The sequence below is a fragment of the Symphalangus syndactylus genome, chromosome 12 (assembly GCF_028878055.3).
Source record: "Symphalangus syndactylus isolate Jambi chromosome 12, NHGRI_mSymSyn1-v2.1_pri, whole genome shotgun sequence".
Classification (NCBI taxonomy): Eukaryota; Metazoa; Chordata; class Mammalia; order Primates; family Hylobatidae; genus Symphalangus; species Symphalangus syndactylus.
Window position 1 is genome coordinate 66,172,039 of NC_072441.2, and position 20,969 is coordinate 66,193,007.

Below are 20,969 nucleotides of genomic sequence, written 5' to 3' on the forward strand. Positions count from 1 at the left end.
TGATGGCCAGTGATGAGGAGCATTTCTTCATGTGTTTTTTGGCTGCATAAATGTCTTCTTTTGAGAAGTGTCTGTTCATGTCCTCTGCCCACTTTTTGATGGGGTTCAAGGAGAACTACAAACCACTGCTCAATGAAATAAAAGAGGATACAAACAAATGGAAGAACATTCCATGCTCATGGGTTGGAAGAATCAATATTGTGAAAATGGCCATACTGCCCAAGGTAATTTATAGATTCAATGCCATCCCCATCAAGCTACCAATGACTTTCTTCACAGAATTGGAAAAAAATACTTTAAAGTTCATATGGAACCAAAAAAGAGCCCGCATCGCCAAGTCAATCCTAAGCCAAAAGAACAAAGCTGGAGGCATCACGCTACCTGACTTTAAACTATACTACAAGGCTACAGTAACCAAAACAGCATGGTACTGGTACCACAACAGAGATATAGATCAATGGAACAGAACAGAGCCCTCAGAAATGATGCCGCATAGCTACAACTATCTGATCTTTGACAAACCTGACAAAAACAAGAAATGGGGAAAGGATTCCCTATTTAATAAATGGTGCTGGGAAAACTGGCTAGCCATATGTAGAAAGCTGCAACTGGATCCCTTCCTTACACCTTATACAAAAATTAATTCAAGATGGATTAAAGACTTATATGTTAGACCTAAAACCATTAAAATCCTACAAGAAAACCTAGGCAATACCATTCAGGACATAGGCGTGGGCAAGGACTTCATGTCTAAAACACCAAAAGCAATGGCAACAAAAGCCAAAATCGACAAATGGGATCTCATTAAACTAAAGAGCTTCTGCACAGCAAAAGAAACTATCATCAGAGTGAACAGGCAACCTACACAATGGGAGAAAATTTTTGCAACCTACTCATCTGACAAAGGGCTAATATCCAGAATCTACAAAGAACTCAAACAAATTTACATGAATCGCTTTTTTCAAATGATCACTGAAATATTGCTTGATGGTGACATCTAACACACACAGCAGGGAGGTAATACGTCATGGAATAATTACTAAATCTTCTTACTTTGCTTACTTTTTTCTTTTTTTACCAGTCGTGTCAAATTATCTCTTGAAGCAATTGTTGTTGGTTCAAGCTAACATGCCTGTTTCAGACAGTACTTTGTGATTTTTCAGAACAAAATAATTTGTATGTCAGTCTGTAATCTGAAATACTGTAAGGTTCAAATATAAGATGATTTCCTCTTCTAAGGATAGTTTTTAGATATTGAAAAACTCTTCATATATATGGGTATGTACAGTGAATCTCAAATCCATCTCCTTTCTCCTTCACTACCACTGTAAATCAAAACCATCTGTTACCTGGACAGTGGCCCTCACTGTTTAATTGCATGCCGCATAGCTATTCTTGCCCCTGTGTACATTCTCCACACAAAGTTACTTTTTTAATATGCCAGTCTGATTTTCTTACTTCTTTACATAAAGCCCATTAGTGCTATTTCTTGACTACCTTTTCAGTTTACCTTGGTCCTGCTTGGCTCTTACCATTAGCACATGAAGTCTTCAGCTTGATATAGATAGCAGATAGCCTCTATTTAGCTACTAAAATGCCTGCATTGGTAGTAGTGGGTAAGGAGGGAGCTAGAGCCGAGGGAACATTTTGGTAGCTTTATCTCCGTTTCTCTCAGAATTTTTGTCTTTTGCTCCTAGGCATTGGGAATTTTTGCCTTTCCCTTGTTGGGAGTAGGCATGGTGGCTTCATTTGGCTCCCTCTGCTTCAGGGTGAACTGATGGTGAATTAGAAGGTGCTCTGCCGCAGCTCATACACCTTTTGTCATGTACCATTCCACTCTCAAGTTACTGTCGTCTGCAGCTTTGAAGTAGGTTTGCCTACTGACATCACACCTCCCAGTTAAGAACCTTGTGCAGAAGAAAAATGGCCAATGAGTTTGGCCAGTGAGTTCCACCTTCAGTCCTGCCGTGCTTTCTGATAGCTCATGTAAACTGGGGATGTCAGTGGAGAACTTGCGGATATTTTCTACTCAGTTTGCAAAACGTACTGTCCTTATGAGCTAGAGAGTTGCTTGTCAGCTTCTGGCATTCCCTCAGTGTAGTCCAAATTGTTTTGTATTTTCTGGAGTTGATAACTTTTTTAAGAGACAATACATTTTTTCTTTCATTTTTGATTATTTTTTCTCATTTTCTGTGTTGAAAAGAGGGCTTTTTGTAAAAGTGACTTACAATGTCATGTTGCCTAGAAGACTCTTCCAGTTCTTGAACAGACATTTTACATTTTGAAGGATCATTTTGAAAAATATTTTAAATGTGTTATTGATTAAAGAGAGATTAGAAATGGAAATTGGAAATACTTAAATATTTATTTTGTTTGTTGAATGTATGTTGACTCTCTCTGGACTCAGATTACTTTTGATGTGTAATAGAATTTTGGGGATCTTTAACCATTTACTGTAGAAAAGTTCTGAGGGTCAGTATATATTTTTAAAAGCTATCAGAGAAGACTATTAAATTGTTCCTTTCATATTGGTTAATTATATCAGCCTACTGCCTGAATCCAGAGGTTGAAATTGTTTACAATAATGAAGTCTCTTAAAATACACTATGAATTCTCTAATTATCATCTTTTTTGGGTCAATATTCCCTTTCAGCTATCTCTTTACTAGCTGTTGTTATGAAATATCAGTAACAGATCTTCCACCTCGCGTCTTGGACATTCTGTTGAAGCACGGTAACTTTGATTTGTAAAGACTACTAAACCCAGTTATTCTGTTTTCAGTGAAAATGACAGTGCACAATAGATGGTTTTGTACCCTCCTGTCAAAAGGATGAAGCATATAATATGACTGAGTTATCGGTGTGCCAGCCAGGCATTGGTTATCTGGCATTACGACAGGTTTGCTAATGATTCCTGATGTGAGCGTCACAAAGAAAAAATTGTAAATAGCCTCAGGATAACACTTCTAAAATGCTGTTTTTCTTTAAGTACTAAATGTTCATAATCCCATAAAAAGTTTAGAAAAGAAAAGGACCCAATTTTGATTATTTATTTGTTTACTTTTTCTACTCTGTTCTGCTAGGAAGATCCCATCTTACTTTGCCCTCCCTGATATATGACCTTTTAAGGGGAGGTTGTGGTGATTTTGTTGTGTCTTGTCTAGAATGATGATTTCCATCTTATTTTTCAAACATAGGTTTTAGTTCTTTAGTTTATCCGTTGACTGAGAGTTTCAGTTAAAAGAGAAATGATTGTAATTTATCCTAGGAATGGTGAAAATAATATTTATTTTGAAGACAGCTGACCAAAGAAAAGCCTACACAAATAGTCTCAGCTTTCATGTAGAACTTAGAAGTTTTTTGTCGTAATGGTCCACTATGTTAGGCCTCCTTTTCCATTAATGACTTTTAAAGGGCATGATTTTTCAAAATTTGGTTTCTAGTTTGTAAAACTCTTTTTTTCATTATAGTAACATATTTTCACTGCAGAAGATTTGAAAAACAAAAACTATGAAGAAAAATGTTTTTAAAGAAAAAAAGTTTATTTAAGGCCGGTTGTGGTGCCTCACTCCTGTAATCCCAGCACTTTGGGAGGCCAGGGCGGGTGGATCATGAGGTCAAGAGATCGAGACCATCCTGGCCAACATGGTGAAACCCCATCTCTACTAAAAATACAAAAATTAGCTGGGCATGGTGGTGTGCGTCTGTAGTCCCAGCTGCTCGGGAGGCTGAGGCAGGAGAATTGCTTGAACCCGGGAGGTGGAGGTTGCAGTGAGCTGAGACCGCACCACTGCACTCCAGCCTGGCGACAGAGTGAGACTCCATCTCAAAAAAAAAAAATAAAATAAAAAGTTTATTTAAAATGCTTTTCAAAATCACAAGGTAATTACATCCTTTGATAATACCTTAAGTACTGTTAAGTATTTAAGTATGAGTTTGTTTTATGTGTGTCACTTACATTTTTTATTTGCATATCTTCAATTATGTTTAATTTGGATTCATACCAAATATTTTATTTTGTAACTTGCTTTGTTTCATTTAAAATATATCATGAGCATTGGACTGCATTGTCATGTATTGAAGCATTACTTTTTTTTTTTTTTTTTTGAGATAGGATCTCATTCTATTCCCCATGCTGGAGTGCAGTAGTGCGATCATGGCTCACTGTAGCTTCGACCTCTCTGGCTTAGGTAATCCTCCCTCTTCAGCCTCCCAGGTAGCTGAGACTATAGGTGTGCACCACGACGCCCAGCTAATTTTTTGTATTTTTTAAATAGAGACAGCATTTTACCCATCTCTACAAAAAATAGAGATGGTCTCGGACTCCTGGACTCAAGCGATCCACCCATCTCAGCTTCTCAAAGTGCTGGAATTACAGGTGTGAGCCACCACACCTGGCCAAAACATTACTTTTAATGATGTTGCTTAGTGAAAGGGTTTGTGTGTCTTTGAAGGCTACAGTAAAAGTATTTTTCTAATATGAATTAATTGGAAACACTATCAGTATAACGATCACATTATTTAAAATGTCATTTTTGCATGTTTAAGACAAGTGTTTATTCAACACTATGCTAGGTATTTTGGAGGATACAGAGACACACAAAACATAGTTTCTGACTTCACACATGCTTAAGATCCAGTGAGGGAAGCAGACACGTACCCACTGTTCTGTGGCAAGAACCAATGGGGAGGAGAGATGAAAAGAGGACCTTCTTAGTGTGGACTCCAGAGTTTTGCCCACGTCTTGTTTTCAGAGCAGGTGGACAAGTGGTCAATGTGCAGATCTTTTGCTTTAACCTTATTTATGTGTACACAGCACTGTAGAGCACTAGCTAGAGTAGACACAAAGCTGAAACCAGTAGATAAAACAATTGGATGTGGAGGTTAAAAGGGTAGAGCTGGGTGTTGACAGACTGGTGTAGTTGCCTCAGAAGTGAGAATATAGATATAGATGCAATAGCATTTTCCTCTGGGGCACCACTTCTTCTTCTTTCCATCTCAGATCCCTGGCCATGTATCTGAGAGTTTTTTAGAGAAATGATTGCTATTTGTAAATACATCATACACAGAAACACTTGCTTTTTTAAGCAAATAAAAAATCATAAAAACAAAAAAATGTCCACAGCATGATGGGTTTTAGTTATACATAATTTGAATATAAGGGAGCAGTTTTGATGCTGCATTAATATGGAGTTCTACATGTGATAAACAGTGTTAGACTTTTAGGAATATATATTTTTAGTTTGGTAGAGCTCGTGGATTTTCCAGATGTACAGGCTACTTAAGCCAAAGAGTTCTTTCTCTAGCTATGATTATAATTCTTCTGATTATAATTGCATTAAAAATAATAAAGGAAGGATGAAGAGGAGGAATGTAAGAAATAAGAAAGGAGGGGAGTGAGAAAAGAAAACCTTTCTGGGCATGTGTAAGGTAACCAGCAGGCTTGACCTTCAAATGCCAGTAATATGTAGGACCCAGGGCAACAGATGAAATCTGACCAATATATTTGTGATGGCCCCTTTCAGGAACCTATGGAAAGTGGACACTCCCATTTTAACGTTTACTATTGCCATAATTCGTAATATAGACGAAGAATGTGACCTTTGTTAGCAGGAGCCTTTCTTGTGACTGCTGAGGTGGTGTCTCTGTTATGTAGAAGATAATAACATTGCTTCATTGCTTTAGTCTGTTTCTTCAAACTGTAACTTGAAAAACTGACTAGTTTTAAAAATGGAAATGGCTCAGGAGACTCCAGAGTATTTAATGCTTTTCACACTTGGGACTGGAGAGGAATTTAGTTATATAAATTATTTTAAAAATTCATTAAGTTCCTGCTTGCCTGTAATGAGAGTGGCATACTTAGAGAAATGTGTAGATACAAACCTTCTGAGTTTAAAACCTTGGATATATTCTTTTAAGTAGAAGACAGACTAGAAATAATGAGAAAGCATTTGAACACCGATGTGGAATATAGAGGTGACCAGAAAGAATATGTTGATAGTTGTTAGCTTATGGGAATTGCAAAGGGTTTTAGTGTCAGACCTGAGTTAGTGGATGTTCTTTTAAATTATTGTTACAAGGTTCTGCGTAACCTACTGGTCTATGGACCTCTTATCTCAGATTGTGTGGACTCTTCCTCACTTTCTAAGAGCCAGCAACACTGGATTTCTCTCAGTTCCTCTAACCACTATGTTCTTCCCTAGCTCAAGTAAGTGCTGTCGCATGTCTTGTTTCTTCTACCAACATTTCCCCCACTGCCCTTTTTGCCTTGCTGGCTCCTATTTATCTTTCAGGTTTCAGCTACAATGGCACTTAGTGAAGTCTTCCCATAACCCCCAGATTTAGGATCTAAGTTGTAAATTCCCACAATACTCTGTACAGTAGTCCCCCCCAATTCTTGGGGGATATGTCCTAAGACCCCCAGTGGACGCCGGACACCATGAATTGTACCAGATCCTATACATACTATGTTTTTTGATCTAATAACCCAGACAGCTACTAAGATAGCTACTGAGTAACTAATGTGTGGGTAGCAGGTATGGCATGGATATAGGGATGATACAGCAGGACAAAGGGATGACTCACATCCCAGGCGGGATGGAACAGGACGGTATGGGAGTTCATTGCAGCACTCAGAATGGCGTGCAATCTAAAACTCATAATTGTTTATGTCTGGAATTTTCCATTTAATACTTTCAGACCAAGGCTGACTGTGGGTAACTGAAACCGTGGAAAACAAAACGTCAGATAAAGAGGAACTCCTGTACTTCTCTTTTATAATGTTTCCACGTTTGAAATTTCCTCTTCAATGTTTATCTTCCCTGCAAGACTTTAAGTTCCCTTTGGGCTCACTCTCATTCACTGCGTTTAGCCCTAAGTACCTACTCCTCAGAACTCAAAAATGACTAGACTGTGTCATGGAAAAGTAGGCTCTTATGAAACAGGAAACCTGTACTCTATAAGCTTATGCAAAAGAAGAAATTCATCAAAAGGGACCGTGTCTCTTACACACACACATACATACGCATGTGCACACACACACATACACACACAGAGAGAGAAAGAGAGAGGGAGAGAGGGAAAGAAACAGGGATATTCTAGGACAGCGCTTACAGTGTTTACAGTGTAGGCTCTGAAGACAGATTGACTGTGTTCACATCCCAGGTCTGTCACTTACTAGCATTGTAACCTTGGCCAAGTTACTTAACTTCTCAATACTTTAGCTTCTTACCTATAAAATGGGAATAATAATAACACCTACTTCAAAGGTTATCATGAGGAGTGAGTTAAAACATATAGCATATACTATAATAAATATAATTAATATGTATATAATGATGATAATAATTCTAAAATAACAGCCCTAGTCATCAGCGTTTCCATTTCTTGTTCTTGTCTCATTCCTATGCCTCTTCCACAAAAAGAAGGGTTTTTGGCTTTTCGTGCTGTAGACTTGTTATACCCAATGGTGCCAGAAGAAATAGATTCAAATGGTTTGTTTAGCCTTATTTTATATTTCAGTCCAGATACCATTTTGTGAATATGTTTTAAAATGTTAACAAATAAAGAACAGAATTTGATGAATTGACATATAAACTATAATTAAAACCTACTTTAAAGACTCATAGAGCTTCCTGCTTTAATGAAGAATTGAAGAAATTGGTGAATAATTTATTTTAGTGTTTTGACAGAGCCAAAATATAATCAGTTTCATTGTTGAAGAAACACAGTTTAACATAAAGTTGTAGATAGACTATTAAAGAGTGCTGTATCAGTTAAGTGAGTACTGTCTTCTAAAATTTCATGTATTCAAGGATGGAGAGGGTCAAATGAATAGTTAAAAATACAAATTAAGGCCAGGCACGGTGGCTCATGTCTGTAATCCCAGCCAGCACTTTGGGAGGCTGAGGCAGGCGGATCACTTGAGCTCAGGAGTTTGACACCAGTCTGGACAACATGACAAAACCCTATCTCTACCAAAAATACAAAAATTAACCTGGCCTGGTGGTGTGTGCCTGTGGTTCCAGCTACTTGGGAGACTGAGGTGGGAGGATTGCTGGAGCCCCCGAGGCGGAGGTTGCAGTGAGCCAAGATCGCACCTCTGCATTCCAGCCTGGTTGACAGAGTGAGACCCCATCTTAAAAAAAAAAAAAATTAAGCTGATTCACTTATTCTATTTTCTAGATACACACTAAATCTATAAAAACTAAACTAAATCAATAAAAATAAACCATGGCCTTGGCCTTTAGATAGCTGACAGTTTATGTTTAACAATGTATATGATATTTTTGAACAGCTTTTGTGCCATAGAATGAATGTTTTACTATGAAATGTATAGATACTGATTATCTAGAAAAGCATTGTAAATGCTTTTATTTTTACAAAGAAGTAGACAGTTTTATTTATTTTTTTTTTTTTTTAGGGATCCCCTTCCTTGAGCCAGGGAGCCAGTCCTGGCATTAGGCTAATCTCACCACTTTCATGGAGCCTTCCCTTACTGCTATAGATCTCATGAGGTAGAAGAAGTAATAAGATGGACTGCTCTTCTGAGTCTTGGTCTAATGGAAAAGGACTAGTCTGTAACATTGGTTGTGTGTTGATGTGGTTGTATTGAACAGTTTATTGGGAAAGTCACCAAGCTGTCTTACAGACATCATTGTAAAGAAGAGAACTGAAACATGGTTATGCCCATCCTTTGCCTTTAAGGAAAACAGATATTTGCAAGATTATAGCATCTATGGCTGTGATTTGAAGGCTAGAGAGTTCTAAAAGAAAAATTATTAGAAGAAATTCTTATGAGTGTACAAAATGCCCTGAACAGCTCAGGTTTCTTAAAGGATGTGCATGATTAGTAGATGAAAGGAGCACACAATCATCACACAGTTATACAGTGCTAAGACTTTAAGAAATAGACATTTAAGAATTTTCTTTTCAAAGGCCAAAATTTAAAAGGAGCTAAGATGCCTCAGAATGCACAAAGAGCTTTTAAGGTTGTGTTTGGAGAAGAGCAACAAGAGGGAAGAGACAGTTCACTGTCTGTAGAAGATATTCTTAATGTCTGTTTACAGGTAAAAATCAGACCTATACAATTCTTACTTTGCTTCTATAATCCTGCAATAGCAGAAATCCTTTTCCTATAGTAAAAGGTAAAACAAACAACCTGAAACAGAGGAAATTAAACAAACAAACAAAAAATATGAGAAGATGGAATATCATTCACTTTAAATGAATTTAAATTTTCAAGACTCAAATGTATTGCCTCCCAGGAGTTGACGGGACTCAGGTATAATCTTAGGGTTATTGTCAGTATTTTTTTTTTTTTTTTTTTTACAAAATTACTGAGAATATGGGGTAAATACTTGGAGACAAGAGAGAGACAAATGTCCCAGTTTCCAAAAAGGAATAAAGTATATTGCAGAAACCCAAGACTAATTCCCTACTTTAAACTGTGGTAAAATTTGAAGAGATTGTAAAAAAATGAAATATTGTCTTTAGAAGAGAATGGGATGATCATCATGAATCAATATGAATTTATAAGAATAAGACATGCCAAACTGACCTCATTTTTTTTGTTTGCTTTATTTTGAGTTTTATAATTGCTATTGGATTAGAGAATAGTAAAGACATGTTGTATCTTGACTTTAGCCAAGTGGTTGACAGTGTTTCCTTAACTATCCTTGTGGAAACATGATGAAATTAGATTGTAATTAGATTGATTTACAGCCTTGCCTGCCATCCCCATGCCAGCATGCCCAGGGTTTAGTTAAATAATAGTTACTTTATATACTGGTTCCTCACAGAGAACTGGTGGTGAACATTAATTTGCATATATTCAGAAAGTATGGATTTGTAGTTACGAGTTTTTTTAAGGATTTGTATGTTGAAACTTGAGTACCTGAATTTATTCATATGATTGAGGTTTCTGTTAGGGACCTTTTTCCAACCAAGCTGTATTTGTAAGATATATAAATCTGTTTTTAATTTACATAGGTAACCTTGACTTATAAATTACTTAGAAGTCAAGGCGTCATATTAGCATTTAGAGCAAAGTCTGACTATGTTAAGAATGCTAACGTTATGAAGAATCTTTTCTTTGTTCAGTAACAACTATATTAAGCTCACTTGGATGTTTTTCATACATTTGAAATGTCATTCCTGTGAACTATCCCTAAACAAAAGGCAGATGTTCATATACAACTTGATAATACAGATATATTCAGCGGTATCTTTCTGAGTTAACGTGTCTGTTGGCCTTCTGGTAATCCCACAGTCAGCTGCCTGTTCAAGATATTTACATATTTTTTAAAAAAATACAAATTCCCTGGAATCATATCAGAGAGAGAACCATATATTTTGTCCCCTTAGGAAGTTCTTTTGGCAGTCCATGATGACTGCTACATCCAATATATATTTTAATTAATTGTTACTTTTAGAGAATGCAAGCCCGTGGTTAACTTATTTAACTTTCATTATTGATATTTCTTTGATGCTTGTAATATTTTGTCTCTAGCCTCAAAAAAGTGTGATGACTTTTTTGAATACTTGCAGATGTTTACATAAAATATAACAATTATTTATTTATTTGTTTATTTTTGAGACAGAGTCTCACTCTGTTGCCCAGGCTGAAGTGCAGCGGCATGATCTTTTCTCACTGCGACCTCTGCCTCCCAGGTTCAAGCAATTCTCCTGCCTCAGCCTCTGGAGTAGCTGGGATTATAGGCACTCACCACCACACCCTGCTAATTTTTGTATTTTTAGTAGAGATGGGGTTTAATCATGTTGGCTAGGCTGGTCTCGATCTCCTGACCTCAAGTAATCCATCTGCCTCGGCCTCCCAAAGTGCTCGGATTACAGGCATGAGCCACCGCACCCAGCCAAAATATCACACTTACAAAATTGTCCCTCACACTTTTCTTTGCAACTTGGTGTTACATCTTGGTGTTACATCCAGAATCCCAGTAGAAATGAAGGGTGAGAAAGAGTGCAATTCCAGCCTTGGCCTCTCAGTCTTAAGATCTTGTAGGCCCTTAAAACAAGAATTAAGGCCAGGCGCGGTGGCTCATGCCTGTAATCCTAGCACTTTGGGAGGCCGAGGTGGGCGGATCACGAGGTCAGGAGATCGAGACCAACCTGGCTAATACGGTGAAGCCCCGTCTCTACTAAAAAATACAAAAAATTAGCCACGCATGGTGGCGGGCGCCTGTAGTCCCAGCTACTCAGGAGGCTGAGGCAGGAGAATGGCGTGAACCCAGGAGGTGGAGCTTGCAGTGAGCCAGGATTGTGCCACTGCACTCCAGCCTGGGTGACAGAGTGAGACTCCATCTAAAAAAAAAAAAAAAAAAAAAAAAAAGCAAGAATTGCGTTGTTTCAATTATTTTGCCTTAAGAGACCCATTATGCTGTATTTATGATTTTATTGTGGCTTTGTCCTTAATTATATCTAATTTAATGGTTGTTATTTTATAGATTAAAATGCAGTCTGAGTTTTTAGCATTTTATAGTTATCTTTGTAAGTTATACCATATCTGACAGTAAAGCTTCAAATTTAAAATAAAAGGAAATTGTGAGTTAATAAAACAAAGTATTGAGTCAGATTGTCTTTTTAAATTATTCATGTATTATCTTTTATCCAAATTAAGTCTTTTTCTGAAAATATGTTGTATAGCAGATTTTTAGATGTCGGAGCCTACATTATGTTATTTTTAAGTGGGGGGAAAAACAGTGATGCATTCTCTGTCCATTCAAAAACCCTAACCAAACTTCCCCAAATATCACAAAAACACTTTTAGACAACTATATAGCGATCTGCCAAAACTTTTGTATAACATTTACAAAACATTTGAGACATCTCTTACTTGATTTTAAAAATACTTAATGAATTCATTATTTGGTATATTTTTGTTCAATAAGCAATGAGACTATACAGTATTGATTATAAATTAGCATTTTATTCTATCCAGTGATGAATAGTATACTGTATTATTCTGTATTATAAATTTAAAAAATGAAATAATATTATTTTTATCTAAATAAGGCTTGGGTTAGTGGGATCCCTAAATGCTTAATAGAAACAACCTCTGGGACCAGAGATTCTTCTGTGTTCATCCTGGTAAATATCTTTCAGGTTTATTAAAATCACAGAGGCTCCCCCTTGCCTCAGCATCTATTTTTGGCAAGACAAAAGAAGGACTTTTTCTGGTTTGTGTTTATTAGTTTAGGGTCTGAATATGTTTGCTGAACTTTTGACCCACACTGATTTCCTGCTTATATTAACACCGTCTTGCATAGGTTATGTTAATTTATACATATGAGAAGAGAAAAAGAGGGAATTAGAAATGTAATATTGTGGAATAATAGTTTAAAAAATTAGCTGATCTATAGTATTTGGTTTATCTAAACTTGTCATAAGTGCGTTGCTCTAAATAAAAGAGTATACTTTAATCAACTGTTCTTATTCAGTAAAATAATCTATTTTGCCTTAGCATTGATTTTTTCTAATTATCTGAAGCCTTGTCTAATGAACAATGGTTTGGACTGCTTGGAGTTTCATTTTAAGTTCAACCCTTACTATAAATTCATTGCTATCATATTTCTGCAATCCTGTTTTTTCTGCTTAATATTTCTTTGAGAGCCCTTATATCTCTCTGTTTATTTCTCATTTTCCCCACAAATAATAGAACATTTTTGACTTTCTTAATTATTCACATTGTATCTAGGAGTCAAGCAAGTGGACAGAAAATGCCTGTTCAATCTAGTGATAGGTGGAAGACCCTAACGTAGGGCCAGTTTGGCCTTTTTGAAGATCAGAAAGATGGCCAAGAATAGGTGGAGCAGTGTTTGACAGTGGGAAGAGTGACCAAATTAGGATCAGAGATGGCTGGAGCCAGAACATGTAGGGCCTTCTAGTCCCTGTTCAGGATTTTAGATTTTGTTGCAAGTACAAGATATCTTGGGGGACCCTAAACAGAGTAGTAATTATCAGATTTATGTTTTAAATCTCACTCTGGCTTCTAAGTGGTGGGCGGCAGGAGGGAGACAAGAATAGATGCCGATTAGAAGGCTGGGACAGAATTCCAGATGAGGAATCAGTGGTGGCTTAGATTAGGGTGGTGGCAAAGGAAATGAAGAAAGGTCAAATATGTCTTGGAAGTAGAACTGACAAAAGTTGCTAATGGGTTGGATCTGGATGGGTAGAAGTGAAAAGGAGAAATCAAGAATGACTTCTAGATTTCGAGATTGTTTTGCAAGTTGATGGTGCCTTCTACAATAGGGAAAATGTTGGGGAGGAAACATTGGGGGCAGATGGAATTAAAAGTTCTGTTTTGGCTATCTGAAACTTGAGGTGTTTATTTGACTTCCAAATGTATCTGCAGTATATATGCATCAGTTTGATGAGTTCAGAGCTTGGCAGAGGTAGATCAAGGATGGATACATGATATGAATGTGGAAGTTATCATTATATAGATAGTATTTAAAGCCATGGGACTAAATGAAATTATTCTGAATATTTTTGTCACCTTCTCTGACCTGTACCTTCTCCCTCCCTAACCATGTAAAATTATTCCCACATTATATTGCAGGTACATATTTTAATTATAGTACCTATAAATAATTTGGTGTTATTTTCTTTTTAGTAAAATTCTCTGATTTCTTTATCCTGTTTATAGCTAACTGGTTTAAGAGTATTTAGTTACTAGCTTCTATATTTAAGTGAATGTCTAAAAATTATGCATTTATTTTCTGTTTTTTTGTCTTTGCTCCAGGCAAAGTCATTAATAAAGATTTGCGGCATTACCTAAGTCTTCAGTTTCAAAAAGGATCAATTGACCACAAACTGCAGCAAGTGATCAGAGATAATCTCTACTTGAGAACCATTCCATGTAAGTATGTGATGGAATAAAAGAACTGAAGCAGAAATGTCCTTTCTTAACTAAACATCTACAGATAGTTTGATGGAGTATTTCACATGAAATTGTGAAGACTAAGTTGGGAACAAGAATGAAACAAAAATTGGATAAGAAGAAAAATTTTCAAAGAACTTCAGAGGTTTTGTTTTTAAAAGTAGAAAAATGGAAAAACTGGGCCAGGTGCAGTGGTTCACACCTATAATCCCAGCACTTTGGGAGGCTGAGGTGGGTGAACATGAGGTCAGGAGTTCGAGACCAGCCTGGCCAACATGGTGAAACCTCGTCTCTACTAAAAATACAAAGATTAGCTGGGCGTGGTGGCACACCCCTGTAATCCCAGCTACTGGGGAGGCTGAAGCAGGAGAATCGCTTGAACCCAGGAAGAGGAGGTTGCAGTGAGCCGAGGTCATGCTACTGCACTCCAGCCTGGGTGACAGAGCGAGACTCTGTCAAAAAAAAGGCCAGACGCAGTGGCTCACGCCTGTAATCCCAGCACTTTGGGAGGCCGAGGCGGGCAGATCACGAGGTCAGGAGATCGAGACCATCTTGGCTAACATGGTGAAACTCCATCTCTACTAAAAATACAAAAAAAAAATTAGTCGGGCGCGGTGGCAGGCGCCTATAATCCCAGCTACTCAGGAGGCTGAGGCAGGAGAATGGCAGGAACCCAGGAGGCGGAGCTTGCAGTGAGCTGAGATAGCGCCACTGCAGTCTGGCCTGGGTGAAAGAGTGAGATTACGTCTCAAAAAAAAAAAAAAAAAAAAGTAGAAAGTAGAAAAACTGGAAGATTCTATATTTTGACTTTTAAAAAGTGAAGACTAGAATTTAAGATTATATAATCCCAGCACTTTGGGAGGCTGCAGTGGGAAGATTACCTGAGGTCAGGGGTTTGAGACTAGCCTGGCCAACTACATTTCTAGTAGAAGCCCATCTCTACTAGAAATACAAAAATTAGCCAAGCATGCCTGTAGTCCCAGCTACTTGGGAGGCTGTGGCAGGAGAATTGCTTGAACCTGGGAAGTGGAGGTTGCAGTGAGCCGAGATCGTGCCACTGCACTCCAGGCTGGTGACAGAGCGAGACTCTGTCTCAAACAAACAAAAAAATAGACAACAAAATGGAAACATTGTGTAACAAAATATTCAAAATGTCCAGCATCTAATATAAAATTACTAGACCTGCAAAAAGCAGGAAAATGTGACCCATAATCAAAAGAAAAGTCAGCTGATAGAAAAAAGAAACAGAAATGACACATGATGGCATTACTATACCAGGAGTTTTAGTTATTAGAAATATGCTCAAGGATTTAAAGAACAGTATCAACATAATGAAGAGAAAAATTATATATAAATATTCGTGTGTGTGTGTGTGTGTGTGTGTGTGTGTATATATATATATATATATGAATGAAGTGGAACCTTAAAAATTCACTGAATGGACTCAACAGGAGATTCAAAACTGGAGAAGAAAAGATCAGTGAACCTGAACACATAGCAATATAAACTAATGAAACTGAAGCACAGAGAAGAAAATGACTGAAAAAGTGAACTTTTTTTTTTTTTGAGCAACCAGATGACAATGGGGAGAGGAGAGATTTCTACTTCTGCAATGAAGTACCAGCACCATAACTAGTACTAGATTTACCCTCTTGTAATAAAGAACTAGAAATTGGACGAGGAATATGTAACAGCTGTTTTCAGACATTGAAATACAGGCAGAACAGGACTATGATGCATTTATATTTACCCATGGCAAACTATCAAGCCAAAGTGGAGGAAGGAGAAAAAAAAGACATAGTGACTGAAATTTTTCCAAATTTCATGAAAATAATAAGCACACAGATCTAAGAAGCTCAATAGATCCCAAGCAGAAGAAACATGAAGAAAACCATATCAAAGGACATCATAATTGGATTATAAAAAACCATTGATAAAAAGAAAATGATGCTGGGCATGCTAGCATGTGCCTGTAATCTCAACTCAGCAGGAAGCTGAGGTGGGAGGATCACTTGAGCCCAGGAGTTCAAATCCAGCCTGGGCAACATAGTGAGACCCCATCTCTAAATAAAGTGAAATCAAATAAAAATTTTTGAAAAAGAAAATGCAAAATACAGAAAAAAAAGATAAATTATATGCAAGGGAACAAAGAAGGACTGCAGTACTCCAGTATCCACAGAAACAGTATAAGCGAGTCCATCAAATAACATCTTTAACATGCTGCAAGGAAAAAAAATGCCAACCTGGATTTCTATGTACAACAAAAATATCCTTCAAAAATGAAAGAGAAATAAAGAATTTTCAGACAAAAAAAAGATGAAAGAAGTTTTCAGCAGCAGATGTACACTGTAAGAAATATTAAAGTTTGGACAAAATGCGCAGACAACAAACAGAATGAAATGTTAAAGGAAATTCTTCAGGTAGAAGGGAAATGATACCAGAGCAATAGAACTGAAAGGAAAATAGACAACTTTATAATTACAGTTCAAGATTTCAACATCCCCTTTTAGTAATTAATTTTAAAATTAAGCAAAAAATCAGTAAGGTAATAGAAAACATGAACAGCATTTTCAACCAGCTTAGCCTAGTTACTATTTATTAGAAGATGCCACCCAACAGCAGCAGAATACACATGCTTTTCTAGTGCAGATGATACATTTACAAATATAGACCATATTCTGCACCACAAAACAAGAACTGATAAATTTAAGAGGATTTAGACTTAAATCATATAAAACATGTTATCTGGCCATCATGAAATTAAATTAGAAATTATTAACGATGGTGGGAGGATTGCTTGAGGCTAGGAGTTTGAGACCAGCCTGGGCAACATACCAGGACCCCATCTCTACAAAAAAAATTTGTTTTAATGAGGCAGACAAGGTGGCACATACCTGTAGTCCTAGCTACTCGAGAGGCTGAGGCAGGAGGATCCCTTGAGCCCAGGAGTTTGAGGCTATAGGGAGCTATAATCATGTCAGGAGTGAGACCCTGTCTCTTAAAAAAAAATAGAGAAAAAGAAATTACTAACAGAAAGATATTCAGAAATTAATAATTAATAGCACACTTCTAAATAAACTGTGAGTTGAATAAATCACAAAGGAGATTACAACATATTACACATATCAACCAACAAATTCAAACGTATCAAACACAATATATGAAAATTTGTAGGTTGTAGCTAGAGTAGTATTTAAATGGAAATTTACAGTATTAAATACTTATATTAAAAAATAATGAAGATTTCAAATTAGTGATCTAAACTTCTACCTTAAGAATCTTAAAAAGAAGGAGGAAAATACTTATTTTAAGTAGAAGGAAGAAAATAATAAAGAGTAGAAACCAGTGCAATAGAAAATAGAAAAAAATCAATGAAACCCAAAGCACATTCTTTGAGATCAATAAAGGTGATAAACCTCTAGCTAGACTGCTTAGGAAGAAATTAAGCACAAATTAATGCTATCCGGAGGCTGGGTGCAGTGGCTCATGCCTGTAATCCCAGTGCTTTGGGAGGCTGAGGCAGGAGGATTGCTTGAGTCCAGGAGTTTGAGACAAGCCTGGGCAAATAGTGAGACTCTGTCACTACAAAAGAAAACAATATCAGGAATGAGAGAGGTGACTTCACTGAAAATCCTATAGATGTTAAGTGTGTAAAAGTGTATGATAAAGAATTTTTTTTTTTTTTTTTGAGACATAGCCTCACTCTGTCACCCAGGTCCTGGAATTCATTGATGTGATTATAGCTCAACTTCCATTTCTTCCATCTCCTGGGCTCAAGTTATCCTCTTGCCTCAACCTCCTCAGTTACTGGAACTACAGGTGTGTGCCACCATGCGCAGTTAATTTTTTTATTTTTATTTTTATTAGAGACGAGGTCTTGGCTATGTTGCCTAGGCTGGTCTCAAACTATTGAGCTCAAGCGATCCTCTGGCCTTGGTCTCCCAAAGTGTTGGAATTACGGACGTGAGACCCCACACCCGACCTAATAAGGAATATTCTGAATAACTTTATGCCAATAAACTCAACAACTTAGATGAAATGGACAAATTCTTTAGAAGACAAAAACTACCAATGCTCACTCATGAAGAAATAGGTGAGCTGAAAAATCCTCTATCTATTAAAGAAATTGAATTTTAGTTTTTAACTTTCCTGTAAAGAAAACTTTAGGGGAGAGGGGTAGGCACCATCTCTGCTGTTTGGTCGACTCAGCCATTCCAGCATGCGGGCTTTGGAGAGTCCAAAAGTTCCAGACAAGGGAGGGTCCCCCCAGCAGCACAACACAGTGGCTTTGCCAGATCATGACCAGACTGCTGCTTTAAGCAGCCTGGATCACTTCCTCCTCACTGGGCAGGACCTCCCAGCTGGGCCCTCCCGCCATGCCCACTGGCACATACTATGGACAGAGCTCTGATCTCTCGCTGGGATGGAGTGCCCCGGGGAGGGGAGGGCTGCCACCTGGGTTGGATGGATGACTCAACCGTTCCAGCCTGCAGGCTTTGGAGAGTCCAAGCTGACGGAGAGAAGCGGTTCTCCACCAAGACACAGCTGTTTTGTGGAGGCGTGGCCAGACTGTTTCTTTAAGCGGGACTCCGATCCACTCCTCATCTCAGCTGATCCTCCCAGCTGGCTCTTCCCAGCCTGGGCCTCCAGCCACCACCCATGTTCTATGGAACTGACAGAGCTCCAATTTCTCCCTGGGACAGAGTGCCTGAGGGGTGGGCAAGCCTTCACCTTGGCCGTTTGGGCTCGTCAATGGGTCCATCCTGTAGGCCTTGGAGAGCCCAGACCAATAGGGGGCTGAAGGGATGCCCAACACAACACAACTCCTTTACCAAAAAGCAGCCACACTGATGCCATTCGTCCCGACTGGGTGAGACCTCCTAACTGGAGTATCCAGCCACCTCCTACAGGTACGTTCAGGCTGGCAGTAGGTCAGTACCCACCTGGGACAGAGCTTCCAGAGGAAGCAGCAAGCTGCCATCTTTGCTGTTTTGCAGCTTTCACTGGCGATACCTCCAGGTACAGGAAGAACCAAGGCAACTAGGGTCTGGAGCAGACCCCCAGCACACTGCAGCAGCCCTGCAGAAGAGTGACCAGACTGTTAAAAACAAACAAACAGAAAACAACAACAAAGAAAAACCACAAAAACCCCGTCCAAAGATCAGCAACCTCAAAGATCAAAGGTACATAAGCCCACAATGATGAGAAAGAATCAATGCAAAAAAAGCTGAAAACTCAAAAAGTTAGAGTTCCCCGTCTCCTCCAAATGACCACAACACTTCTCCAGCAAGGTCTCAGAACCAGGCTAAGGCTGAGATGGCTGAAATGACAGAAGTAGGCTTTAGAAGATGGGTAATAATGAATTTCATTGAGCTAAAGGAGCACATTGTAACCCAATGCAAAGAAGCTAAGAATCATCATAGAACAGTACAGGAGCTGACAGCCAAAGCTATTTTAGAGAGGAACATAACCCCCTGTTATAGCTGAAAACACACTACAAGAACTTCACAATGCAATCACAAGTATTAATAGCAGAATAAACCAAGCGGGGAAAAGAATCTAAGAGCTGGAAGACTGGCTTTCTGAATTAAGACAGGCAGACAAGAATAAAGAAAAAAGAATGAAAATGAATGAACAAAACCTCTGAGAAATAGGGAATTATATAAAGAGACCAAATCTACGACTGATGGGGGTACCTGAAAATGATGGGGAGAATGGAACCAAGTTGGAAAACATACTTCAGGATATCATCGAGGAGAACTTCCCCAACCTAGCAAGACAGGCCAAGCCAATGTTCAAATTCAGGAAATGCAAAGAACCCCAGTAAGATACTCCATGAGAAGATCATCCCCAAGACAATTAATAATCAGATTCTCTAAGGTTGAAATGAAAGAAAAAATGTTAAGCACAGCCAGAGAGAAAGGCCAGGTCACATACAAAGGGAAGCCACCAGATAAAAACAGTGGACCTCTCAGCAGAAACCCTGCAAGCCAGAAGAGACTGGGCCCAGTAGTCAACGTTACCAACCCAGAATTTCATATCTGGCTAAACCAAGCTTCATAAGCAAAGGAGAATTAATATCCTTTACAGACAAGCAAATGCTAAGGGACTTCATTACCACTAGACCTGCCTTGCAAAAGCACCTGAAGGAAACACTAAATATGAAAAGGAAAAACCATCATTACCAGCCACTACAAAAACACACTGTGGTGCACAGACCAGTGACATTATGAAGCAACCACCATAAACAAGTCTGCAAAATAACCAGCTAGCATCATGATGACAGGATCAAATCCACACATAACCATGCTATCCTTAAATATAAATGGGCTAAATGCCCCAATTAAAAGACACAGAATAGCAAGCTGTTTAAAGAGTCAAGATCCATCAATATACTGTCTTCAAGAGACCCATCTCACATGCAAAGACACACATAGGCTCAAAAGAAAGGGATGGAGGAAAATTTATCAAGCCAATGGAAAAAAGCAATTCTAGTTTCAGACAAAATAGACTTTAACCAACAGACTTTAAAATAGACTTTAAACTAACACAGATCAAACAAGTCAAAGAAGGGCATTACATAATGGTAAAGGGTTCAATTCAACAATAAGAGCCAACTACCCTAAATATATATGCTCCCAATACAGGAGCACCCAAATTCATAAAGTTCTTTTTTTTTTTGAGACGGATTCTCACTCTGTCACCCAGGCTGAAGTGCAGTGGTGCGATCTTGGCTCACTGCAGCCTCTGCCTCCTGGGTTCAAGCAATTCTCCTGCCTCAGCCTCCCGAATAGCTGGGACTGTAGGTGCCCACCACCATACCTGGCTAATTTTTTGTGTTTTTTTAGTGGAGGCAGAGTTTCACCATGTTGGCCAGGCTGGTCTCGAATTCCTGACCTCAAGTGGTCTACTCATCTCGGTCTCCCAAAGCCCTGTGATTACAGGCATGAGCCACTGTACCTGGCCATAGAGCAAGTTCTTAGGGACCTTCAAAGAGAGACTCCCACACAATAATCATGGGAGACTTTAACACCCACTGACAATAGTAGGTAGATCATTGAGATGGAAAA

At 38.2% G+C, this 20,969-nt stretch overlaps 1 protein-coding gene across 5 annotated transcripts in view; it reads left to right on the top strand.

Moving 5' to 3' along the window:
• MAGI3 (membrane associated guanylate kinase, WW and PDZ domain containing 3) overlaps positions 1-20,969 on the top strand; it is a 280,859-nt gene that overhangs the window by 139,346 nt on the left and 120,544 nt on the right. For all 5 annotated transcript variants that reach the window (XM_063625725.1, XM_063625727.1, XM_063625724.1 and 2 more), the window contains exon 2: positions 13,762-13,878. In XM_063625725.1, the coding sequence (XP_063481795.1) occupies positions 13,762-13,878 (117 nt within the window). The remainder of the gene's footprint in view (positions 1-13,761; positions 13,879-20,969) is intronic.